The 25,625-nt window shown below is 56.9% G+C and overlaps 2 protein-coding genes across 2 annotated transcripts; both read left to right on the top strand.

The window, feature by feature from the left end:
• The first annotated feature begins 8,882 nt into the window (after positions 1-8,882).
• Positions 8,883-11,293, top strand: NMB (neuromedin B). Its single transcript, XM_062204838.1, has 3 exons — positions 8,883-9,046; positions 9,535-9,707; positions 11,167-11,293. The coding sequence occupies exons 1-3, from the start codon at positions 8,884-8,886 to the stop codon at positions 11,200-11,202; spliced, it is 372 nt and encodes a 123-aa protein (XP_062060822.1). The 5' UTR covers position 8,883; the 3' UTR covers positions 11,203-11,293.
• A 619-nt stretch (positions 11,294-11,912) lies between these two features.
• Positions 11,913-24,981, top strand: WDR73 (WD repeat domain 73). Its single transcript, XM_062206295.1, has 8 exons — positions 11,913-11,991; positions 12,387-12,454; positions 12,660-12,748; positions 14,081-14,169; positions 14,617-14,681; positions 20,850-21,014; positions 21,282-21,647; positions 22,905-24,981. The coding sequence occupies exons 1-8, from the start codon at positions 11,951-11,953 to the stop codon at positions 23,138-23,140; spliced, it is 1,119 nt and encodes a 372-aa protein (XP_062062279.1). The 5' UTR covers positions 11,913-11,950; the 3' UTR covers positions 23,141-24,981.
• Positions 24,982-25,625: the final 644 nt, after the last annotated feature.

Raw genomic sequence — 25,625 nt, 5'->3', positions numbered from 1 at the left:
CAATGGCCGCCGCAGCTGGCGCGCTGCAGCAGGCGCACCACGCTGTTCCTATGGCAGGAGCCAGGTGCTTCTCCTGGTCTCCCATGGAGTGCAGGGCCCAAGCACTTGGGCCATCCTCCACTGCACTCCCTGGCCACAGCAGAGAGCTGGCCTGGAAGAGGGGCAACCAGGACAGAATCCGGTGCCCCGACCGGGACTAGAACCCGGTGTGCCGGCGCCGCAAGGTGGAGGATTAGCCTAGTGAGCCGCGGCGCCGGCCCAGTCATTTTAATTTTTAAAATGTATTTATTAGACAGACCTTGTCCCCTTTGCTAGTTCACTCCCCAGATGCTTACAATGGCCAGGGTTGTGCCCTGCCAAAGCTGGGAGCCAGGAACTTGATGAAGGCCTCCCATATGGATAGAAGGGACCAAACTCCTTGAGGTGCACATTAGCAGGAAGCTGAGCTGGGAGCACAGTTGAGACTTGAACCGAAGCAGTCCAGTGAGGGGCATGGGCATGCCAACTGTAGTTCCAACCTCTTCCTAAGTCTGGCATTTACCCTGTCATTTCACTCTCATTGCCGTCCCTCAAATCCAGAAACATACATTCCCCCAGCATGCCAGTCTGCCTGTTATAGTAGATTACCATCTGTTAATTAGTTTTAAGGTGTATTTTACTTTCAAAAGTGACTTTTTTTTTAAAGTTCTTTTTTCTTTATTTGAAAGGCAGATAAACAGAGAGAGGGGAGAGACAGAGAAAAGGATCTTCCGTCTCCTGGTTCACTCCCCAAATGACTGCAATAGTCAGGGTCAGGCCAGGCCGAAGACCAGAGCCTGGAATTCCATCCAGTTCTCCCACATGGGTGACAGGGACCCAAGGACTTGGACCGCCTCCCAAGTGCATTAGCAAGGAGCTAGGTCAGAAGCAGAGCAGCAGCCGGCGCTGTGGCTTAACAGGCTAATCCTCTGCCTTGCGGCGCCAGCACACCGGGTTCTAGTCCCGATTGGGGCGCCGGATCCTATCCCGGTTGCCCCTCTTCCTGGCCAGCTCTCTGCTGTGGCCCGGGAAGGCAGTGGAGGATGGCCCAAGTGCTTGGGCCCTGCACCCCATGGGAGACCAGGAGAAGCACCTGGCTCCTGGCTTTGGATCAGCTCGATGTGCTGGCCGCAGCGGCCATTGGAGGGTGAACCAACGGCAAAAGGGAAGACCTTTCTCTCTGTCTCTCTCTCTCTCACTATCCACTCTGCCTGTCAAAAAAAAAGAAGAAGCAGAGCAGCGAGGTTCGACCAACGATCTGATACAGAATCTCGCATGGCAGGCAGTGGCTTAACCTAGTGTGCCACAATGCTGGCCCAGTGTGCTCTTGTTTAAACCAGAAGTGTTGTGCTTGCCCTTCTACATCGTAAGCTCCTCCAGTGCAGAAGCCCCATCATACGGACCCTCTACTACTCTGTTTCCCTGCTATCATAAAGCAAAGTGGATGAACTATTCAGCGTGCTCGTGCTTTGGAGCTACAAGCACTAACTTAGGTTAGCGTTGTTGTTGAGCTGTTGTTCTGGGCAGAGAACATGAATCATTTAAGTGATTTGTACTTTCCTGTTGTGTAGTAAGTATATTCTCTTGGTCTTACCAGACTTGAATCTGAAAACTTCATCTCTTCATGGTTCTCTTTCCGACTTTGTAGTGTTAATCGTGCTCTCTTTTTTCGTCTGTGTTCCTGGACTCTGTGTGTCTTCTTTCTTGATGGAAGGAGTACTGACATTTGTCACTGTTCCTAGGGAGTCACAGGTTTCTCAGCCCTGGGCTTTTGTGTGCTTTCCTTGGTATTTACATAAGTGTATGTCTGCATATTTTCTTGGTATTTGCATAAGTGTTTGATTAAGTTCAGTTACCCTCTCAGAACGTGGTGGGAGGCATTTTAGCATCTGCTCACGCCCCTCCCCCCAGCCTCAGAGATGATCCAGCTGATTGTAGCTGGTGCTCTCGCACATCTTCATGGCCTGGTCTGGCTGTTGCCTGGCCAGGTGTGTCTTCCTCATTACTTCCAGCCCTTGACAGAGTCATCAGCAATACCAGGTGAGTTTTTAGAATTAAAGCAACAAATATGAACCCTCATATACAACTGTGGTGGGTCTGGACATGAAAGAATGCTGTGTAACCAAGAAGTGGTATAGAAAATAGAATGTGCAGGCTGGTGCCGTGGCTCAACAGGCTAATCCTCCACCTTGCGGCACCGGCACACCGGGTTCTAGTCCCGGTTGGGGCGTCGGATTCTATCCCGGTTGCCCCTGTTCCAGGCCAGCTCTCTGCTCTGGCCCGGGAGTGCAGTGGAGGATGGCCCAAGTGCTTGGGCCTTGCACCCGCATGGGAGACCAGGAGAAGCACCTGGCTCCTGGCTTCGGATCAGCGCGATGCGCCGGCCGCAGCAGCCATTGGAGGATGAACCAACGGCAAAGGAAGACCTTTATCTCTATCTCTCTCTCTCTCTCTCTCACTGTCCACTCTGCCTGTCCAAAAAAAAAAAAAAAGTTAAAAAAGAAACTAGAATGTGCAGGGCTTACCAAAAAATGCTGAAAACCTTGCCTTCCAGGTGCTATTCTGGGCCCTCAGGATTTTCCCAGCCACAGCCCTCCCCAGACTGCACGTTCTTGCACCTGGCCTTGGCCTTACTGCACAGATGTTCCATCTCCTCCTGAGCCAGTCGCACCACCTGCTGAAAGCTTTCTCATTCACTCAGTGTGCATTTCTTGAGCGTCTACGCTGTACACATGTTGGGCTAGGCCTGGGGATGCAAAGACGAGCAAGGCAAGACCTCCTGCCCTGCCAAGGATGTGATGCCTTCCCTGGGCAAATTTTTCACCCAGGATCCCAACTACAACAATCGGGACATGCACAGAGGGCCCCAGCAAGGGGAATTCCCTGTTCTTTCTTATTTGAAAGGCAGAGTTAGAAGAGACAGAGAGGGAGAGAATCTGTCTGCTGGCTCACTCCCCAAATGGCCACAATGGCTGGAGCTGCGTTGATCCAAAGCCGGGAGCCAGGAGCTTCTTCTGGATCTTCCACATGGGTACAGGGGCCCAAGCACTTGGCCATCTTCCGCTGCTTTCCCAGGTACATTAGCGAGGAGCTGGATCTGAAGTGGAACAGCTGGGACTCAAACCAGTGCCCATATGGGAAGCCAGCATTGCAGGCAGTGGCTTTACCCGCTCACCACAGCGTTGGCCCCAGTTTCCTGTTCTTGACTGAGCTCTGGAGTGTGCACTTCCTGCTCAGGCTGTACTTGGTTCTTGACCCTCCTTGTCAGCATTGCCACAGAGTGGCTCTGTGTGTCCATCTCCCGCCAGTCAGCAAGACATGTCTTTAGGAAACAAGACATAACTAGCCTAATGATTTTCATAGAGCTATTTCTCTCTTTTTAAGACTTTTTAAAATTTTTATTTGAAAAGCGTTGTTACAGAAAGAGGAAGAGATAGAGAGAAAGGTCTTCCATGCAGTGGTTCACTCCCCAAATGGCTGCAACCACCAGGACTGGGCCAGACTGAAGCCTAACTCTCATCTGGGTCTCCCATGTGGGTGCAGGGGCCTAAGTACTTGGCCATTTTCTGTTGCTTTCCCAGGTGCGTTAGCAGGGAGCTGGATCGACAAAGGAGCAGGGGCCACGCTGTGGCATAGTAAGCTAAGCTTCCACATGTGGCGCCAGCATCCCTTATGGGCACTGGTTCCAGTCCTGACTGCTCCTCTTCCAATCCAGCTCCCTGCTATGGCCTGGGAAAGCAGTAGAAGATGGCCCAAGTCCTTGGGCCCCTGCACCCACGTGGGAGACCCAGAGAGGCTCCTAGCTCCTGGCTTCGAATCAGCCCAGCTCCAGCTGTCACAGCCATTTGGGTAGTGAACCAGCAGACAGAAGACCCTTCTCTCTGTCTCTCCCTCTGTCTGTAACTCTACCTCTCAAATAAATAAATAAAATCTTTAAAAAAAGAAAAAGAACATGGAGCAGCCAGAACTCGAGAACTATATGGGATGCTGGCAGTGCGGGCGGCAGCTTAACCCTTTATGCCACAATGCCGGTCCATAGAGCTACTTCAGAGGATGCTCCTTGGTATCAGTGTGGATTGGCAACTTCTGCGAAAAGCCATCTTATGCAAGACCAGCCAGGAATCTTCGTCTGTCCTGTGAGCAGTGTTCTGTGATTTTTAAAAACTTATGGCCTCTTTTAGGAAACAGAATTTTCGTTCCTGCTCTTTTTTCTTATAAGCCTTCCTCCCTCCAGTCTGTAACCAACCTCTTATCCTTTATAACCAAGAATATTTTGTCTTGCTTTTCCCTAAGTTATATTACAGAAACAGCAGTTACTGTCTTCCCAGATACAGTTTATGTTGTTATGCCAAATATGACTTTCACATTATACTCATATATCATATCCTTGTTTTACCAACCTTCAGAGTTTCTGGAATGCTACCTACTCTGATTTAAGGGTCATTTCTCTACAGCCATTGCTTTAAATGGCTCATCATTTAGCTTGGTAAGCTGGATTCCAGCTTGAGTTCAAAGAGTATAGTTAGAAGATTTTATGCTTAGGATTTATGTCTGGTAAGTAAGTAACTCAGCTGGCATCAGGCTTTGATCAGAGCTCTTAGCCTGACATCTCACATTAAGCTAAAAAAGAGAGAATATGGTATAGATTCCTTTTCTCAGAATCAGTCAAGAGTTGAGGCGGATGTGCTGGTATTTAAGTTTATCTAACAGCTTGGAGTGTAATAGGCATTTCGCCAGGGCTGGGCACTGTGGTGTCAGTGCCACGGCCTTAGCTGCTATTGAGGGCTCCAGATTTTAAGCAGGCTTTGCTTTTCCCAGGACCCAGTTAATAACATGAGTACTTAGAATATGCCAGGTGCTGTGGGGCTTTATCGTTTATAGCAAACTTTGACTTTCTCGCATTTAAAAAGCCTCAAAATGACCTCTGTTCTACAAGAGAACCCAGGAGAAGTTGAAGGGATTTGCGCAGGGTCCTTTGATCCACCACGGCAGACCCAGACTTGAAAGTCTGCTGCTTTCACCCTGTTGCCATGCTGGACGCCATAACCCAGTCCTTCTATCCTTGCAAAGTTGAATGGGACTTGGGAATTCTTTAGCGGCACTAGATTTTCCTTCCTCTGATTTGTTCTATAAATGTCTTAGAAGTGATTCTCTGGCAGATTAGAGTGGAAAGAATAGTTATTTCCTTTTTTTTATTTTTTTAAAAAGATTTATTTTTATTCATTTGAAAGGCAGAGTTACAGAGAGAGGGAGAGACAGTTCTTCTATCCACTGGTTCATTCCCCAAATGGCTGCCATACCCAGGGCTGGGTCAGGCTGAATCCAGGAGCTTCATCCAGGTCTCCCACATGGGAGTAGGGGCCCAAGCACTTAGGCGATCTTCCACTACTTTCCCAGGTGCATTAGCAGGGAGCTGGATTGAAAGTGGAGCTGCCAGGACCTGAACCCACGTTCATATGGGATGCTGGAGTGGCAGGTGGCCGCTTAACCCACTGTGCCACAACACCAGCCCCAGGAGTAGTTATTTCAGTTACAGAGTGTGCCCTGAAATACATGACTACTGCACTCCAGTTGTGCCAGACACTGGGCCTGTGGCCTCTCCCTTTCCTGGGTTTCCAGAGCTTTCCTGCTCACTTGCACCAGTTAGCTCAGCAGTAGCCTCTTTTTTTTTTTTTTTTAAGTTTTTTTATTTATTTATTTGACAGGAAGAATTATAGACAGTGAGAGAGACAGAGAGAAAGGTCCTCCCTCCGTTGGTTCACTCCCCAGGTGGCTGCAATGGCCGGAGCTGCGATGATCCGGAGCCAGGTGCCTCCTCTGGGTCTCCCATGCCAGTGCAAGGGCCCAAGCACCTGGGCCATCCTTCACTGCTTTCCCAGGCCACTGGGAGCCGGACTGGAAGAGGAGCAAGCAGGACTAGAACCCGGCGCCCATATATGGATGCCGGCGCTGCAGGCGGAGGATCAACCTAGTGCGCCACCACGCCGGCCCCAGCAGTAGCCTCTTAGCCACCTTTGGGATCCCTCACGTTCTCCTAGGTGCAGCTGGTCTCTCTTCGGAAAGCTGCCTTTTGGTGGTTTAGTTTCTGCAAGATCTCCTTACTGGTGAGAGCCCCTTTGAGTTCTCATTGACTTTGGCAAATTGTATCACACGTCCCAGATTCTCTTCTCCTCCCTCCAAGATTGTGCTGTTCTGAAACTCAGCAGTAGGATCTGCACTGTCCCAAGCTCCCTGTGCCTCTGCTGTCCCCGTCCTGGTCCCCGCAGATGGAGGCAGGTCTGGAGTTTGCAGGGTGGAGTTGTGTTTTTTTTGACAGGTAGCGTCAATGCCATGGCTGGCACTGCGCCAATCCAAGTCAGGAGCCAGGTGCTTCTTCCTGGTCTCTGATGTGGGTGCAGGGCCCAAGGACTTGGGCCATCCTCCACTGCCTTCCTGGGCCACAGCAGAGAGCTAGACTGGAAGAGGAGCAACCGGGACTAGAACCTGGCGCCCATATGGGATGCCGGCGCCGCAGGTGGAGGATTAACCAAGTGAGCCAAGGCGCTGGCCCCCGAGGGTGGAGATTTTACCCCCTGCTGTCTGTCAGGAGTAGCGCTCGGCCTGTACTTCCCTCTCCTGGGGCTTGTTTATGTCTAAGTTAAATTTCTCCATCTCCCTTTCTCCATTGTCCTGTGTATCTGAGTCCACACTCTGATTTTCTCCCTTTGTTTAGTTTGTCTGTTCTACTTGAGTATACTCATCCAGAAAATGGGTACAGCACTGGTTCTTGCTGTGTCCAGCAGGGCTGAGGACACACATCTGGGAGACCAGAGAAAAACCAAGTCATGAAAAGGTGTTACTTGTAATTGATTCCAGTTTAATGAAAATATAACAAAACATTAACACATATGTGCTTCATTTCAAACTATTTCTGATTTACAGTCATGGTGCAGCTTGATGTCTTGTTAGTGTTGGTAATCATTGGATTTCCCAAGTGTCGTTAATCACCCTTGGGACTGGCCTGTGGGCCCTCTCCGCAATTTCTGTGTTGTTCTAGAATGAAGAGCTTCCGCACGCAGGTCCACATCCATCCTGGTCGCAGTCACCCTTTCCCTGAGGGAAGCAGGCCTTTGGGCTTCTGCCATCAGAGTAGTCAGAGGGAGTAGGCTTTTGGCAGACAGTGCTGGGCCTCCTGCTAAACCCTATCCAGCATTGCCCTGGGCAGGCCACCCTCTGGGCTCTGCCTGCCAGTCCCCACCCCCCCACCCCCCAGGCCAGCCAGAGCTGCTCTGTCCACGGATGTTGTGTAGCTGGCTGCGGCTGCAGGCTCCGTACAGGCCGCCTTGTTCCTGGGCAGGACTGACGGGCTTCTGAGGCCAGTTGTGGAGCCGTGCTGGGTGCTGGGCGCTGGGAGCTCAGCTGGGTCAGGGGGGGCTCGGCTGAAGTAGAACCGCAGGTGCGGGGCTCAGCTGCAGGAGTGAAGCCACTCGCCCACCCCACGGAGGTCTGAACCTGACTGGCTGCTGCAGTGGGGCGGAGGCGGCGTGCTTTAGGGAAGTCTGACCCCAGGCCGAGTGCCAACCCCTCTGAGCCTGTTTCTACCTAAACGGGAGAAAGCAAAACGTACCAAAGAAGATTGCTCGGAGCATGTAGTGAGGCAGCACTCCCCAGATACCAGCTCCTGTGTGTTGCCACTGATGGCCACATCCAGGGACCGGAGACCTCAGGATGGGGGCGAGAGGGATGCAGATGAAAGGGGGGGGGTCACAGAGGGAATGGTTATTATGGGAAGGTGAGGAGAGCTATATCTGTACAGCGTGGCTGAGCTGTGACAAGAACGCAGAGGTGCAACTGCCAGGGTGGGGGTGAGAAGCAGGAAGACAGGGCCGGAAATGCAGTGTCCCCATGCCGTGTGTCACACTCCTGGAGGCTGAGCCCGACGCCCAGCTCCTTGGGCAAACGGCTCTCTCGGGGAAGGGGATCTGAGCTGCATACAGGCAGAAGTAGGAAGAGCGGTGCGGTTGCTGAGCCAGCCAGGAGCAGGTTGTGGCACAGCCGCCTTGTGCATCGTTCCAGGGACAGGTCCCCTGTGGCTAAGCCACAGCCTCTCCATCATTCACTCTCGACGGGTCCCCCGTGCCCCACGGAGAGCTTCGTCTCCCCCTCCTGGGCCTAGCACAGTGCTCAGCCAGCACTTGGCAGAAATCAGCAGCACTATCCTGGTGCACCACGCCCTCCCCTGCTCCTGAAGCCGTGCACTGCCGCAGTTCTTTGCCAGGCAAGACAGGCAGCGCCTTGGAGGACCACAGGGCTGCTGGGGAGGGCAGCTCCTGGGAGGCTGCTGCTGGCTGGCACAAGATAGGTGTGCTGCCAAGTGTAGAATTATTAAAAATAGGGCAGTGCAGTTATTACCAACGTCCTCTTATATGGACTTCTGATCCAGTGCTCTCTCCACTCCTACCTGCTCTGCCTCCTGCCCAACTCCATATCCCAGCACAGAACCTTGGTAAAGCACCCAGGGACACAGGTCCAGTGCCCTGAGAGGGAAGGGGTGATGGAGCTCATCTGGTGCCTGGCAATGTTAACCAGGACTGTTGAAGTGCCTGAGTTGCCCAGGCGGGCTCTGAAAGCCGGCAGAGCGGCCAGGGGGCCCCGCGGGTTCCTCTGGGCTCCCGACCCCTGTTCGCGTGCCGGGACCTCAGCGTGAGGGCGTGGGCTCGGGCAGTTCACTCTGGACCGCCGCCTGAAGGGTCCTGCGGGTGGCGGCGGCGGCGGCGGCGGCGGCGGGGCGGGCTCCGGCTCCGCGGGGGCAGGCTCCGCCTCCGGAGGCGCGGGTTTAAAGCCGGGAAGGCGGGGAGCGCCCGAGCCAGCCGCCGCCGCACAGCCATGGCCCGGCGGCCGGGGGGCGCTCAGCCGCTGGGCGGCCTCCTGCTGCTCGCCCTGCTCGCTGCGGCTGCCGGCGTGGCCCCGCTCAGCTGGGATCTCCCGGAGCCCCGCGGCCGAGCTGCCAAGATCCGAGTGCACCCGCGGGGCAACCTCTGGGCCACCGGTGAGTCTTCGGGGCAGCGGGTGCCCCTCACCCTGCTCTGATTCCCCTCTGCAGCCCCTCGTCCTGGGGACCGCGGGGAGCAGCTGGGTCCCTTGGGCTCCTCCCGTGCAGTAGAGGGGAACTTGACACGCACACAGGTGAGCACGCAGGGGCAGGGCTGGGCTGGGGCCCAGATCTGCCTGCCAAGTGCTGCTCCTTCTCTTGGCGAGGATTTGTGCATCCTCCAGGCTCTGGCGTATCTCCTTCCCTGCCCTCCCCTCCCTGTGCCTGCATGGCGGACAGTTTTCCCCAGTTGCTGGGCCCCCTTCTGCACCGGTTCTGAAACAGCCGAGGTGCTGGGCCTTGCCACACCCGGACACCTCAGTGGGTCTTGGTGAGGAGGAGGAAGGTGGTGTCTTCCTGCTGACTATGGGAGCGATGGGGAACTTCCCCACTGGGGTAGAATCCTCACTCCCCGGCTTCCTTGGGCCTCAACACCTCCTTTCCAGGTCACTTCATGGGCAAGAAGAGTCTGGAGCCCCCCAGCCCCTTCCCACTGGGGACCGCTCCCCCCACCGCCCTGAGGGCCCAGAGACTGCAGCTGAGTCATGATCTGCTCCGGATCCTCCTGCTAAAGAAAGCTCTGGGCCTGAGCCTCAGCGGCCCAGCGGCCCAGACCCAGGTGAGCCAGGCCCCACCCCAGCCAGGACCAGGAGAGCTCAGCCAGGGCCCGCCTCTTGGTCCAGCATGGAGGAGCTGTCATTGACATGGGGTGTCATGGCCTGGCCAGGGCCAGGTGGGTGTGGAGAGCCCAGGAAGAAGGAATGCCGGGTTCTCCCTCTATCCCAGGGCTCAAAGAGGGGGGCACTGGAGAAGGGAAGCTGACCCTCCCTGCAGACCCCATGGCGCAAGTGCCCCCACTCATCACCCAGGCCAAGGTCAGATGAGGATCAGGCAGCCACTAGCAGCAGGACCTGTCTCCCCAGGCCCAACAGCCTTGGCCCACTGCATCAGCCCCTGCTGCTTCGGCCACATCCATCCTCACTGTGCCCTGCACGTGCTGTGGCTGGAGCTGGGACCCTGAGTACCTGCTTCCGTAGCCAGCGGCAGGGCTTAGGCCGTGCACGGCAGGTGTTCGGCAGCGTCCGTCCCTGATCACCACCTGACACATGCTAGCAGAACCCCCCACCCCCAGATTGTGACAGCCGGAGAGGCCCCCAGCCCATCACCAGATGTTCTCGGGGGGTGGGGGGAGGGAGGAAGGTGCCCTAATCATTCTGGGTTATAATCCACTGACCTATGCAGTCCAGTCCCAAACTAAAGCCAAGCCAGCCGTAGTGGCTGGTCTGGTTGAGCAGCATCTCTGTTCCCTGCTCCTGGTGCTGTCCCTGGGGCTTGTGGCTGTGTGCAGAAGGTGGGCTCTGGCCAGGTGAGCCCTCCTAACCCAGCTACTTAGTAGCTGTGTGCCCTTAGGAATCTCTTTTACCCCCCCCCCCCATCTGTAAGTGGAGAGGGTAATGGACCCATCTCCCATTGAGTGAGGCCATTTATGTCACGCGCCCAGTGCGGTGCTAGTGCATAGACAGCCCTGGGTAAGTGGGAGCTCCGGGCAGTGCCTGCTGCTGTGCCTGGCGTAGGGTGTGTGCATTATGGAAAGAGGGAATGGCATTCCCTGGGGAAGGTTCAGCCTCAGCCCAGCCAACACCCCTGACTCCTGAAACACTTTAGTGTCCCCCGCCAGCCCTCCTCAGATGTGACGGCTAAGAGTCTGAAGGGGGACCGTGTCACCCGCAGGGCTTGCAGCACGCCTGGCCGGGAGGGGGTGGGACATCAGTGGGGCCTGGGCCGGAGCTGGGGACGGGAGGGTCAGGACCCTGACGCTGGGTGGTGCCAAGCACGGGGATCTGACTTCACGTTCCGCTTTGAGCGTGGCGACTATGCTGTGAGGTTGGGGCTGTAACTCTCAGGACGCCACAGCCCCTGACTCCTTCCGGGCCCTTCAGGGAGAGCCGGGCTAGGGGTCCTGCCCTGCCCACCTCTGCAGGTGCCTGGCACTTAGGAGCGGCAGGAGGCTCCGTTCGTGGGCGGCGCCGCGCCCGCACCCCGCCTTGCCAGATGAACTCTTCTGTGTTTTCATTCAGTACAGGAGGCTTCCGGCGCAAATACTGCAGAACTGACGCCAGCAGCAGCTCACCCTAGACTGTGCCGGCCCGGGGGAGGTGGCAGTGCCCCCTGGATGGACATGCTGGGCGCCCGTCCGTCATTGCACGGCTGGGCTTCCTGACGGGGTCGCCAGAGGTGGCGGGACGCACGCGAGGTTGTAGCCCTGCCGTATCGGTTGCTCCCCTGTTGAAGCTGTGAATAAAAACCCTGCTCTCCCCACAGAGTGTGTGGCCCTCTCCTTCCAGCCACGTTTGAGGGCGGGCGGGAGGGGCCGGGACACCTGGCGCCATGGCCCAGCCTGGCGCTGACTCCTGCTCAATCAAGCTACGCCTGCGGCACGCCTGGTCCCCCGCGTCTGCCTGCGCCGCACTGCCGGGCCTGCCCCTCTCATTCCTTCCCCCACGCCAGGCTTTGAGGGGCGGGCGCCCCCCTACCCGCTCGCTGGCATTCAGCGGGGTGGCTGCTGAAACCCCAGTTCAAACGGCGCCCCCGTGTTCGTACAGGGGGCTGGGCTGCCACACACAGCCGGCGAGTATTTGGGCCCTCAGGCAGCGGGGAATCCCCGGCTTTACGTCACTTTCCCCGGGGCTGCCGCGGGGAGAACCCCGGACACTCCCAGTCCGAAACGCGACGCGCGGGCATCCGCGGTCCGACACCTCCGGCCCCGCCCCCGGACGGGAGGCAACGCCCGGATCTCGCGAGAGCGCGGCGGCTGTCCGTCCGCTGGGCGGCGGAAGTGGGGCGGCGGAAGCGGCCGTTGCCATGGAGTCCGCGGAGGACTGGCTGGTGGAGTCCTTGCGTTTGTGAGTCGCGCGGGGCTGCGGGTCGGGCTCTGGGCCTGGAGCTGGCGGGAAGGGCGCACGGGTGCGGGTGGAGGAGCGCGGCGAAGCCTGGGGCGGATGGGGCGATGCGGAGGACTCCGCCCGGCCGCGCGCGCGGGGTGTGGGAGGCGCTCGTGGGAGCGGCGCGTGTGGCGGGCGCGTCCGCTCCATCTCGGAGGTTAGCCCTGGACACAGATGTCTCACGGATGGCCCGCATCGGCCTGGGGAATCTGGCTGGCCTGGGAGTTACGCAGTCGGGACCGAGGCTTAGGGACGTTAGGCGCCTGGCTGGGCCGGACACGGAGTGAACGCCCGACGAGATCGGCCCCTTCTGTGAGTTCTGGGGCACCGAGTGGTCTCTGTCCTTCGTCGTGCAGGTACCAGGATTTCCATGCATTCGACCTCTCGGGAGCCACTCGAGTCCTGGAATGGATTGGGAACGAAGGTGGTGTATGTCCCCGACGCAGGTGGAGTCGCTCTGTCTCGGGACTCCGCCCCTTGCAGCACTGGGGCGCCCCGTCCGTGCTCCCTTGTGTAATCCCCTTCTCAGCTCGCCCACCGCCTGGGGCTGCGTGCCAGCGTGGGGAGGACTTGGCGGGCGTTTGTGAACTCTGCGGTGGTCTCACGGCTGCTTCTGCCTCTTTCTCCAGGAGTCTTTGTTGCTGGCTATGAAAGCCTGAAAAAAAACGAGATTCTTCATCTCGTGTTGCCTCACCGACTTTCTGTAAAGGAAAACCAGGTAACTGGAAATACGCATGAAGCATCTGTGGAGGTTGTATTGTCTACCAGGTAGTGCCCCGGGTGCTAGAGAGAGAGAGAGACAAGCACTGTGCCGGTCCTTCAGTGTAATAGAGGGAGGTAAATGCTTAGAGGTGAATGCTAACGTGGTTTACGTGGGGCTGCTGGAGCGAGAAGCTGATTTTAGTTTATCAAAACTAAATGGTTTAGGAAACCGTCAGGGTATGGGATGGTTCCACTGGCCTAGGATTAGTGCGTGGTGTATAACGGATCAGAGGAGGCGACAGCGAAGGATAGAACCTCCCAGAGCACACTGGTACCGTGAACGCTCAGGGTCTCTGAGATGGGAGGAGTTAGAAAAAGGCCAGTGTTTCCGAAGCCAAGAGAAGAACCCCTGGCCAGGAGGAGAAAGTTGGTGACTGCCCTCGGATGCTGTGGGGCCCCGCTGCTGGGGAGTGGGTGGGTTCACTCAGAAGACTGGCACTTGGGAAGTTCGTGGTGACGTCGGCAGCAGCGTTTTTGGTCAGGGCAAATATTGAGAGGAAGGAGGCCATGCTGTCGGGAAGTTCGGGGGGGGGAGGGAGGGGGCGGGGGGAGCCAGCTCCCGCCCCCTGTCTGGGACACAGATTCCAGGGAGAGCTCCCCCAAGCAGAGCCCGAGCAGAGTGACAAGCCATGGGGAAGGAACCCCTGAAGGAGGAGAGGATGTGCGGGAGGGAGGGAGGGAGGGAGCAGCACCCCGGACACGATTCTGCCTCCAGGGGTACAGGGTGACAAGAGATGGTACTCCAGGGCTTGATGGTGATCTTCGGGGGAGACGGGAGGGGCGAGGCTACCAGTCGGATAACCCACTGCGCCACAATGCCAGCCCCTGCAATTTAACTCCTCTGGGACCTTAGAGAAGCTGCCCAAGCTCCCTGTGCCTTAGGGTTGTCATGTTGAGAACAGCGCCAGCTCTGGTAGCTGCGCCACAGGGTAGTGTAAGACGTAAATGTGATAAAGCCCCAAACAGAGGACACGGCAGAGCAAGCACGTGTTACGCAGCTGCTGTTAACGCCTGTGTAGCTGCAAGAACCCCCGGTGTCCAGGGGAGAAGTGGGCGTGTGTTCATCGCTCCTGGATCCCTCTTGCCCTGATGGAGCTGCCAACCCCCTGGACTCCCCTGAGAGGGCTGGGGTGTCGTGGGTGCTGGAGTGGAAGGGCCTGGCGAAGCTAGGGGCAGGGCTTTGGGTGGCAGCGAAGGGGGAGAGCACCTGCGACTGACACCTATAGATGGCACACCAGGGCCCTCGGGAGGCTGTGGCCGGCTCTCACTGGCCCGTTTTGCATTTCAGGGCTTATTCCCGGAAAGAGACTTTAAAGTGTGTCATGGAGGGTTTTCAGACAGGTGTATTTTTGATCTAAAGCACGTGCCAGATACCAGGTAAGGCCAGTTCTGTGGCACAGGGGTCCTGCCTTGTCATCACCACGCCTGTGGCTTCGCACTCGCCCCTGCTGCTCTCAGTGACGTACCCAGCACGGGTGTGGGATCGGGCCAGAGGGTGCCCTTCATCTCTGAGAGCACCGATAGGGCTCTGAGGGGCCCTGGGCCAGGGCAGGTGTTCAGGTTCCCCACTAGTGTCCCCTCGAGGTGACTTGAGGACATGTGGATGGCTGGACTTAGCCCCGTGACTCCCGTAAGCTGTGTCCCTGTCCCTCAAGTGGAGTAAGCTTGTTCCTCCTCTCGTGAGCCTGGGTGGTCTGGATGGGCCTGCAGTTTCTTGTGAAACGGAGGGTGGAGGGAGCCCGTGCTGAGTGGTGGGCGGGGAAGGAGGGGGATGTGGGTGAGCACCCACTGCCTGGACCCAGATCTCCTCTCTGTCCTGAATAGGTTGCTGGTGACCAGTGGCCTTCCGGGCTGTTACCTGGAGGTGTGGCAAGTCTCAGAGGACAGTGGTGAGTGAACTTGACTTGGTGAGGGTTGGGTTCTAGGGAGGTGTGGTGACTCTCACACACACCCGCCCCCCGCCATTACCCCCATTAAGAAGTAGGCTCGGGGCCTGGGGAATGAGCACGCAGTATCTGCTTTAATGTAGGCGAGGTGAATTAGCAGCCACGCCGCGGCTTGCGGCTCCCAAACAGGGCTTCCTGTGACTTGCTCCAGGAGTTGCATTCACCAGCCCGTATATACCAGGTAAGGCCAGTTCGCTGGGCTGGGGCTGGGCTGGGGCAGAGCTGGGCCACTCCGGAGAGCTCACCTCTGGCCAAAGAGAAGGCAGCGAGGGGCTGGTCTCTGCGCAGGGACGCATGCTCGTCCCTGGGGAGGGAAACAGTGAGGTAGCACGAGGTTTGGCTGGCCGGTCTCCACTCCAGAGCTGTTGTGCTTCGCCGTAAAGGAATGGGGAGAGGCAGGCATGGAGCTTGTTGCCCTCTGGCCTGGTCCAGTCCCTTCCATCCTCCTTGGGTTAGTTTTGTAGGCCCGCTCGCAAGTGCTTCGGAGGCGTGAGCCACTGTTCTTGGAACTGCGCTTTGGCTGTGCAGCCCTCCGCCCAGCCCCTTCCTGCCTCAGCTCCCCTTCCTGAGCTTCTGCTCAGCTCCTGTGCCCTCTGCTCTCACTGACCCTGTGCGCTTCCCCTGTGTTGCCCTGGCACTTGTCCACTGGGGCTTCCAGTTGTTTGTGTCCTTTACTTACAGTTAATCGTCCCTTGGTTTTTAACAGTTTGAGGTATGTTCTGCATAGCATATAATTCACCCATTTCAAGTGTACTTTCAGTTACTTTTTTAGTAAATTTTACAAGTTTTCCAGCCCTCACGATCAATGAGTTTTAGAACATTTTTGTTACCCAATGAGATCCACTCACTGGGCTGCTGTTATGGCTTAGCCAGCTGAGCTGCCACCTGGGGCACTGGCAGCCCGTATCAGAGCAGCAGGTCAAGTCCCGGCTGCTTTGCTTCTGACCCAGCTCCCTGCCAGTGCACCTGGGAGGGCAGTGGATGATGGCACAAGTGCCTGGGCCCCTGCCACCTAGATGGGAGACCTGCTGTTCTGGCCATCTTGGGAGTAAGGCAGCAAATGGAAGATCTCTCTCCCTTTCTTCATCACTCTATGTTTCAAAGAAAGAAAGAAATAACAAAAATAATGATCAACTATGCCATTTTCTGTTCATTCCCGTCCCTACCCCCGTCCAGGCAACGGCGAGTCTGCTCTCTGTCCATGTTGTAGACCTGTCCTCTCGGCCATTCCACTTCGGTGGAGTCAGCCGGGTGTGGTCTCCTGCACCTGGCGCCCCACACTCAGCGTGATGCTTGGGTCCCTCTGCATCAGGGCCTGTGTCAGTGGTGTGTTCCTCTCCTGGCTAAATAGCTTTCCGCTGTGTGAACAAGCCACAGTCTGGCCACGCTGATAAATCGGTTATTTGCTAGTATGAACAGGGGTGCTAAGAACATGGATGCTTAAATGTTCGTGTGGACATGTTTTCATTTCTCTTGCTGGGTTGATAGAACCTTTCAGACTTTTCCAAAATGTCTTCATTTGCATTCCTACCACCTATGTATAATGGCTCTCATTTTTCTTTTATTAAGATTTTATTTATTGGGGCCGGCACTGTGGTGCAGCGGGTTAAAGCCCTGGTCTGCAGCACAGCATCTCATATAGGCGCTGGTTTGAGTCCCGGCCGCTCCACTTCTTCCTTTTTTTTTTTTTTTTTTTTTTAGGTTTATTTATTTATTTGAAAGACACAGTTACAGGCAGAGAGAGCGAGAGAGGTCTCCCATCTGCTGGTTCACACTCCAGATGGCTGCAATGGCTGGAGAAGCCAGGAGCTTCTTCCGCATTTCCCATGCTGATGCAGGGGCCCAAGGACTTGGGCCATCTTCCACTGCTTTCCCCGGCCACAGTAGAGAGCTGGATTGGAAGAGGAGTAGCCGGGACTAGAACCAGCACCCATATGGGATGCCAGCGCTTCAGGCCAGGACGTTAACCCACTGAGCCACGGCGCTGGCCCCACCTGCTCTGCTTTTGATCCAGCTCCCTGCTAATGCACTTGGGAAAGCAGTGGAGAATGGGCCAAGTCCTTGAACTACTGCACCTGGAAGAAGCTCCTGGCTCCTGGCTTGGGATCAGCTCAGCTCTGGCCATTGCAGCCATTTGGGGAGTGAACCAACAATGGAAGACCCCTCCCCCATCTCTACCTCTCTCTGTAACTCTGTGTTTCTTTCTTTTTTTAAGATTTATTTATTTATTTGAAAGAGTTACACAGAGAGAGAAGGAGAGGCAGAGACAAAGAGAGGTCTTCCATCTGCTGGTTCACTCCCCAGTTGGCTGCAATGGCTGGAGCTGTGCCGATTAGGAGCCAGGAGCTTCCTCTAGGTCCGCCGTGCAGGTGCAGGGGCCCAAGCCCTTGGGCCATTTCCCACTGCTTTCCTAAGCCATAGCAGAGAGCTGGATCAGAAGTGGAGCAGCCGGGACTCGAACTGGTGCCCATATGGGATGCCAGCACTGCAGGTGGCGGCTTTACCTGCTATGCCACAGCGCCGGCCCCAACTCTGTCTTTCAAATAAATAAAAATAAATCTTTTTTAAAAAGATTTTATTTATTTGAAAGGCTGAATGACACACAGAGAGAGATCTCCCACCTGCTGGTTCATTCACCACAAATGGCTACAACAGCCAAGGCTGGACCAGGCCGAAGCCAGGAGCCAGGATCTCCTGGGTCTCCCACCTCGGTGGTGGCAGGGACCCAAGTACTTGGGCCCCTGCTGCCTCCCAGGCCCATTAGCAGGGAGCTGGATCAGAAGCACAGCAGCTATGACTGGAACTGGTACTCCAGTATGGGATGCTGGTGTAACAAGTGGTGGCTTAACCCACTGCGCCCCAGGCGTCTCCTTGTTCTGTGTTGTCCCCAACATGTTTTTGTCTTTTTCATGAAACCCATTCTAAAGAGTGTGAAGTTGCATGTCCCAAATGACAGTGAACCTGCGTGTCTTTCCCTGTGCTCGCTGGCTGTTCACATCCCTGGTGAGATGCCCACAGAGGTGTTGTGCACATTTTGGATCGGGCTGTTTGTCTTTCCAGTGTTGCAGAAGCTCTGTCTCTCTTGGACATGCATCTTGTGAATGCTTTCTCCCAGTGTGTCACCTGTGTTTCCATCGTAACAATGTCCCGTGAAACATACAGGTGTTCAGTTTTCATGAGGGCCGGTTTGTCCAGTTTTCCTCTTAGAGATTATGTTGACATAGTTAAGACATCTTTAACTTGTAGGTTATCTCCCTTTTTTTTTTTTTTCCTAGCTCCAACATTTGGATCTCTGATCCGTCTGGAGTTGATTTTGTTGTGTGGGGTGAGGGAAGGTGAGGGGTGAGTTTGTCTTTCTGCGTATGACTGTCCAGGTGCCCCCATCCGTGTGTTGACGTGCCTGCCCTGTGCCCTGGCGCCTTTGCTCAAAGTGCCGATAGACATAAAATGTCTTTCTGAACTCCAGTTCCGCTCCACTGGCCTTTAAGAGCATGTCTGTCCTTACACCATTAACGGGGGTGCTTTTGTCTTCACCCGGAAACAAGCTGGGTGGGCGGCAGCGGTTTCAAGATGGGAGAAGATTCTTGAGACCACTAGGAGGTGCCCTTTGTCCTGACGGTGCCTGGGTCCCTGGCACGGAACAGGCCTGGGGTGGGGGGAGCTAGTGGCCCCAGGGGGCTTGTTGTGGTACTCATAGGGGTGTAGACCGTCAACATGGAGTCGTTTTCCTCTCTCTGTTAATATAGAATGTTCCAGGTTGAGGGGAACTAGCCAGCTCTTTCCTAGAAGTGAAAGCATAGCATCGTCTTGGTGAATTTTCCACATCCCAGTATTGACCCCCAGCCTTGGTGTCTGAAGTACCTGATTTTGTCAGCACACCTAGCACCAGTCCCCTCTGTTTATGGGGCAGACATACTCAGCAGCTCACAGAGCTGCCGTATCAACCTTTTAGTTTATAATAAAACACAGTAGGGTGCTCCTGGGCCTCACGTCTAGCATGTTCCTTGCTTCTGTGGCTGGGTCAAAGGCTGCAGGGTAAAGGGAACCAGAACAAGAGCAGTCGGCTCCAGGGCCTCCAGCTGGCTCTGTTAGGAGCTCTTTCGGGCAGGCAGGGCAGCTTGGGAAGGCCCTGCTGCCCGGGCCCTGGGCGTGGCCCGGCCCTAGGCTGCGGAAACCACTGAGCTGGATGAATACCGGGTCTGAGGGACTCGATTCCAACGGCACTTGCTGCTCCCACTCAGACCTCAAATATCCCGCCTTCGGGGCTGCCGCCCTCCCTCAGCCGAGTCCTGCGTGGTCAGCACGGCAGGGCCGGGCCAGGCTACTCCACAGGGCCTCGGCCTGCTCTGATCATTCTGTGGTGGCCTCGTTTTCGAAGACCACCTTTGCTTGTGTCCAGGTTCCGGAAGCGCCTTCCCTTTGCTCTGTGGTGGTGTGTCTCAGAGTGCAGCTGGGCTGGTGGGTTTGGGGTGGGTTTCCTCAGGGTCCCCCCCCCCCCCCCCCCCCGGACTGATCTCTGCTGCTGTGATTCCAGGCGGGGGCCTCAGTCTTTGTTTTCTGGTTTTCTCCTTCCTCCCAGGAGGGGCTGAGCCACATCTGAGCCATCCCCTGGCTCAGAGCCGCACGTCCTGGGGGAGCCCGGCCTTGCTCCTCAGGCTCTGAGGGAAGGGAAGAAAGAGGCCCCCTGCAGGGTGGCCCACAGGCCTGGGTCGCACCTCACTGCGTCGTCCCTACAGACAGGCCCCAGGAGCCCGCTGCTGCGTCTGCTCAGGACCTCCAGCTCCTGCGATGGGAGCGGTGAGCTCAGCAGGTCCCAGTGGAGCGCCCAGAGCCGTGTGGCCTGGCGCAGTGCTGCAGCCCAGCCTTGGAGCGGCCCTCAGAGCCGCCTGGGGGCTGCAGGGGGGCGCCGCTGTTACCCACCCTGGAGCGCCCTTCTCCACCTCTCCCTCCTCCTTCCCGCTGACCCTTCCTCTCTTGTTGAACTGAAAACGTGCCCAGATCTTCATCTGCGTCCGAGAGCGGGTGAACCAGATAGTGGGCCCCCTAGAGCAGGGAAACAAGATGGCAAGGGTTTCCCCTTACGTTGCTTGTGCGGTGAGTGACTTGGTCTGCGGCTGTTGAGAGAAGCCTCCAGTGTACAGATGTGAGAACCCGCCCGCTAGCGCAGCAGGTTGAGACAAACCAACTCACACTTGATTCTACTTGAGGCCAACAGTGTTGTCTAATTTTTTTATTTAAAAGGCAGAGTGTCAGAGAGAGGGGGAGAGAGAGATCAATTTTTTCATCTGCTGGCAAATGGCCGCAATGGACAGGGCTGGGCCAGGCCAAAGCCAGGAGCTGGGAATTCTATCCAGTCTCCCGCATGGGTGGCAGAGGCTGAAGTATTTGAGCCATCATTTCTGCTTCGCAGGTACATCAGCAGGGAAGCGGATCTGAAGGGGAGCAGTTAGGTCTCTAAATGGCACCCGGATGGGGGATGAGGTGGCTTAACCCACTGTGCCATGCACTTCCACCCCAGCCCGTACCTCTGTTGTTTTTTCTTAAGATGTTATTTATTTGAAAGGCAGAGCAGAGCATCAGAAAGAGATAGAGGTGGAGATAAAGAGATCTTTCATCTGCTGGTTCCCTCCCAGATGACAACAGCCAGGATTGAGCCTGGCCTCCATCCAGGGCTGTGACACATAGGTGGCAGAGGACTAAGCCCGCTCCAATGTGGGACACGCATGTTCCACGCAGTGGCTCAACGTGCTGCCCCACCCCACTGGCCCCGTCCCCGTCCCCATCAGGAGAGGACAGAATCCACACCTCTGGCTTGCTGGCTTGAGGTCACAGAACGTGTGTTTGGAGAAGCCTGTAGAGTTCGTGGCCTGCGTGCTGTCTCCCCTCCGGGGTTCTCTACCGAACTAGACCAGTTCCACTTCTGGGGCTTCAGGGGCTGTGGTGACTCATCCCCCCCACTTGTAGAAACTATTCATGAGAAAAATTTAAAGAAGCGAGTGCTTCTGGCAGATTCAGAAATGTAAATGTAACCCCAAGTGTTTCCGTCCCAGCGTCCTCTCCACACCGTGTGGCCTGAGTGTTCTGCGTTTTGGCCTCTTCCTGTCCCCCCAGATGTCATCCAGGTTGTCAGCACCGTCGCTGTGCAGGAGGCAGAGGGGAGCCTCTGGCCTCGGGTGGCCATCTTCGCCGCCACGGCTCCCGGGATCCTCCACGGCAGGAGGCTCAGTGACCTGCAGATCGTGGATCTGGAGTCCCAGAGGACCACGTACGCCTCAGGTACTGCCGCCCGCCTCCCTGCCCGCCTGGGTCAGCCCTGCGGCCAGGTGGGAGAGAGCGCGGGGAGGGAGACAAGGCCAGGTCCCAGAGGCTCTCCTTGGGGGGTGGGGACCAGCCCGCCTGGCTGAGTCCCCTGTGGCGAGAGGAGTGGGAGGGGGACAGGGCCCGGCTGCCTGGCTTTGGTGGGCGGGGACTCATGGTCAGTGGACGCCCGCGTGCCAGCCACAGCCGACTCCAGCGCCTTCTCTCCTGTGCCTTCGGCCCCAGGTGTCAGTGACCGCGAGGAGCTGAGTAACCTGCAGGTCCTGGATGGAGACACCTTTGCTTTCTGCTGCACCTCGGGCCGCCTGGGGCTCGTTGACGCCCGCCAGAAGTGGGCGCCGTCAGAGAGTCTCCGTCCTGGCCCCAGCTTCGGTGGGCAGAGCTGGTGTGCAGACGTCGGGGGCAGAGGCCAGGCACCTGGGCCCAGCATTGCCAGTCTTGGCTCTGGTGGGCAGCTGCGCCTTCTCGACCCCCGGGACCTGAGCCGCCCTGTGAGCTTGGTCCAGTGCCCAGTTCCCACGCCTAGTCCTGACCCGGAGCTGCTGCGAGTGACTTGGGCCCCGGGGCTCCACAACTGCCTGGCCATTTCAGGTACTGCGGAGCCGGCTTTGTGTGTGTGACTTTCTCGCTCTCGCTCTCGCTCTCTCTCCCTCTCTCCCTCTCCCTCTCCCTCTGTCTCGGGGTTGATGGATTGGGTGCTCAGGAAGGAGCTTGCGGCCCCTTAGGAAGCTGGCTCCAGAAGTTGCAGTGTGGGCTGGTGCCATGGCTTAACAGGCTAATCCTCCGCTTTGCGGCGCCAGCACACCAGGTTCTAGTCCCAGTTGGGGCGCCCGATTCTATCCCGGTTGCCCCTCTTCCAGGCCAGCTCTCTGCTATGGCCCGGGAGTGCAGTGGAGGATGGCCCAAGTGCTTGGGCCCTGCACCTGCATGGGAGACCAGGAGAAGCACCTGGCTCCTGGCTTCAGATCAGCAAGATGCATCAGCCGCAGCAGCCATTGGAGGGTGAACCAACGGCAAAAAGGAAGACCTTTCTCTCTGTCTCTCTCTCTCACTATCCACTCTGCCTGTCAAAAAAGTTGCAGTGTGCAGAGAGAAGCTGCACGTCAGTGTGCCAGGGTCCTCCCGGGCAGGCCCTCCATAGCTACCACACTGCCACAGCTTGGCAGCCGGCCTCTCCCAGCCTGGCCAGAACCCAGGCTCAGGCCAGCCAAGAGGCCTGCAGATGAGCTGGCCCGGTGCTGGGAGAGCCAGGGTGCCGCACCGGGCAGCGGTGAGAGGTGGTGGGCTCGCAGGGGCGCCTCTCCGGGTCAGCACTCCTGGGTCAGGCCCAGGGGAATCTTGCAGCAGTGGGTTGGTGAGAGAGCCAGTGGGAGGCAGCTGTTGGGGGGTGGGGGGGCTTGAAAGGACAGTTGAGGGAGCAGGAGAGGGGGACCAGCAGCGTCGGGATCCAGAAAGAGCAGGAGAGAACCCAGCCCAGGCAGGGTGAGGGGGCATGCGGAATGGGGTCAGCCAGGTCATGGGGGGCCAATGGTTTCCATTTCCTCCATCAAGGAGATGAGGCCACCTGCTGAGAAGGACCCCCGGGTGGCCAGGGGTGGGGGCATAGGTTTTCGGGGCCAGTGGAAGAGGTCTGAGAGTCTCCTAAGTGCGTTGCCTAGGGAGCTTCGGTCACCTCGGGCCTGGCGGTGCCCCTTGTTACAGCTGCCCGCGGCCAGGTCCCGGCCCCTGGCTTGGCCTCTGAGTGCCTCGCTGTCTGTGTCCCCACCCTGTGGCCTGTCTGGCACCTGGAACAAAGGATGAAAGCATTCCAGGGCCTCGCCGTCTGACCTCTTCTGTGCCCTTGCTCAGGCTTCGACGGGACAGTTCAGGTCCATGACGTCACCTCCTGGGCTGCAGCAGGGAACCAAGTGGCGCCGCGCTTCACGCACAGAGGCCACCTCTTCCTAGACGGAAACGGGGCGGAGTCTGCCCCCCTGGTCACCACCCACACCTGGCACCCCTGCAAGCCGAGGACCTTGCTGTCAGCAGCCAGCGACGCCTCTCTGCACGTGTGGGACTGGGTGGCGCCGGAGGCCTCCTGCTGACGCCGGCTTCTCGGCGGGGAGGAGGAGCTGCTGCAGGGCTGCTGGTGCAGACGCTGGTGGCCGCAGGTCCCCCTACCAGCTGGGTGGCCTCGGCAGGCCCGCCAGCCTCCGTGAGCCCTGAGGACAGTGATAGCGGGAAGAGCTCACGAGTGCAATGTGTCATGTGAAGAAAGCGACGCAGGGCCCAGAGGCAGCAAAGAAACATGCGCTGGGGGTGTTCTGGGAACGGCAGTGGAAACAAGGTCACGCCGATCTCGCCTGGTGAACAGCCAGATGCTACAACAGGACCACTTTGAGCTGTGCTCCACGGGGCCGCAGGTCCGGAGGCGGCCTGGTTCCTGCCCGGCTGGGTAAGGCCCGTTGTTCAGCTGAACCATGGTTTGCCTGTGTGTGTCCAGTCCCCTGTTGGATGACAATGAAAGTTTTCTCGGCTTTTGCTGTTATAAATAGTGTGATGAATAGCTTTCGTCCCCGTGAGCAGGACGCCTGCCTGGCGATTCCAAGAATAGAATAGACTCGTGCATTTGCAGGTTGTGTAAGTACTGCCAAGGAGCCGCTTTCGGCCCCTGCCAACAGAGGTGGGGCCGCTGTCGTCTGCCTCCTCAAACAAAGTCTGTTTACTGACGCTTTGACCTTGGCCGGTCTGATCCGTGAAGTCAGCGTTTACAGCTTCAGGTTGAAGCTTTTATCTGCGAGGTTGAGACCCTTCACATTCTAACGCTTGGGGACAATCACTTCTAAACTCATTTCTGAAATTTCCCACAATATGGGGAACTCGGCCTTGTGACCCAGCACCACCTGCGGCCCTGGAGTTCTGTCACCCTCTCTTGGTAGTCCCCACACTCACACTGCCTCGCGGCCTTCCCCAGGGCGGGTCTGCTCCACACCTGTCCCCACAGGAGCGTGGGCCCCGCGACAGTCCCTTGTCAGGGCCTGTAGCAAGCAGGAGAGTCTTAAGCGTGTCCCCATTAAATAGAATTTCTCACTAGCATTTACTGAAGGATTTTAGCAGTTTTGCTTTAAGATTATTTGATTACTTGTCACATTTTGCACTTTGATTTGTTTAAAAATATCTCCACTGAGATATAATTCATATCCCATTTTTAAAAAAGAGTTCCTGGCTTTGGCCTGGCCCAGCCCTGGCCGTGGACGCCCTCCCCCTCTGTGTCATTCTGCCTTTCAAATAATATTTTTTTTAAAGATTTATTTATTTATTTGAAAGGCAGAGTGACAGAGAAGAAGAGAAAGAGAGAGAGGTTTTCCATCTGTTGATTCACTTCCCAAATGGCCGCAACAGGCCAATCCAAAGCCAGGAGCCAGGAGCTTCTGGGTCTCTCACGTGGGTGCAGGGGCCCAAGGACTTGGGCCATCCTCTACTGCTTTCCCAGGCCATAGTAGAGAGCTGGATCAGAAGTGGAATAGCCAGTAATCCTCTGCCTGCGGCACCGGCACACCAGCTTCTAGTCCCAGTCGGGGTGCTGGATTCTGTCCCAGTTGCCCCTCTTCCAGGCCAGCTCTCTGCTGTGGCCCGGGAGTGCAGTGGAGGATGGCCTAGGTGCTTGGGCCCTGCACCGCATGGGAGACCAGGAGAAGCACCTGGCTCCTGGCTTCAGCCAGCCTGGTGCGCCAACCGTGGCGGCCATTGCGGGGTGAACCAACGGAAAAAGGAAGACCTTTCTCTCTGTGTCTCTCTCCCACTAACTCTGCCTGTCAAAAAATAAAATAAATAAATAAGAAGTGGAGCAGCCGGGACTCGAACCAGTGCCCATGTGAGGTGCTGGCACTGCAGGTAGTAGCTTTACCCACTCTGCCAGCACCCACGTAAATGTTTGTAAAAATGGAATGACTGGGCCGGCGCCATGGCTTAACAGGCTAATCCTCTGCCTTGCGGCGCCAGCACACTGGGTTCTAGTCCCAGTTGGGGCACTGGATTCTATCCCGGTTGCCCCTCTTCCAGGCCAGCTCTCTACTATGACCCAGGAAGGCAGTGGAGGATGGCCCAAGTGCTTGGGCCCTGCACCCGCATGGGAGACCAGGAGAAGCACCTGGCTCCTGGCTTCGGATCAGCGAGATGCACCGTCTGCAGCAGCCATTGGAGGGTGAACCAACGGCAAAAAGGAAGACCTGTCTCTCTGTCTCTCTGACTATCCACTCTGCCTGTCAAAAAAAAAATAAATAAATAATTTTTTTTAAAAAAAATGGAATGACTGGCCAAGGCCAGTCAGGAGCTGGGAACTAAAATCAGGGTCTCCCATGTGGGTGGCAGGGACCCAACAACTTGAACCATCACCTGCCTCCCAGCGGGTGCATTAGCAGGAAGCGGGTCAGGAGCTGCGGCCGGGTAGCGAACCCTGGTACTCTGATGTGGGACACAGGCATTTTAACTGGAGCCGTAAGTGCTGGGCTAGATGCCCGCCCCTCTTCTTCCTGGAAGGACACTGGGTCTGTCAGATTAGGGCCCCATCCTTACAGCCTCATTTAAACC

This window comes from Lepus europaeus, chromosome 11 (genome assembly GCF_033115175.1).
Source record: "Lepus europaeus isolate LE1 chromosome 11, mLepTim1.pri, whole genome shotgun sequence".
In the NCBI taxonomy this organism is placed as follows: domain Eukaryota; kingdom Metazoa; phylum Chordata; class Mammalia; order Lagomorpha; family Leporidae; genus Lepus; species Lepus europaeus.
This window is presented reverse-complemented; position numbering and strand designations above follow the sequence as displayed.

Excerpts from the sequence above, each read along its gene's own strand:
- NMB (XM_062204838.1), top strand. The coding sequence starts at position 8,884 with ATGGCCCGGCGGCCGGGGGGCGCTCAGCCGCTGGGCGGCCTCCTGCTG. Across the intron at positions 9,047-9,534 it reads GGGCAACCTCTGGGCCACCG|GTCACTTCATGGGCAAGAAG; the intron begins GTGAGTCTTCGG and ends CCTCCTTTCCAG. Across the intron at positions 9,708-11,166 it reads GCCCAGCGGCCCAGACCCAG|TACAGGAGGCTTCCGGCGCA; the intron begins GTGAGCCAGGCC and ends GTTTTCATTCAG.
- WDR73 (XM_062206295.1), top strand. The coding sequence starts at position 11,951 with ATGGAGTCCGCGGAGGACTGGCTGGTGGAGTCCTTGCGTTT. Across the intron at positions 14,170-14,616 it reads AAGCACGTGCCAGATACCAG|GTTGCTGGTGACCAGTGGCC; the intron begins GTAAGGCCAGTT and ends TGTCCTGAATAG. Across the intron at positions 14,682-20,849 it reads GCAAGTCTCAGAGGACAGTG|ATGTCATCCAGGTTGTCAGC; the intron begins GTGAGTGAACTT and ends CTGTCCCCCCAG.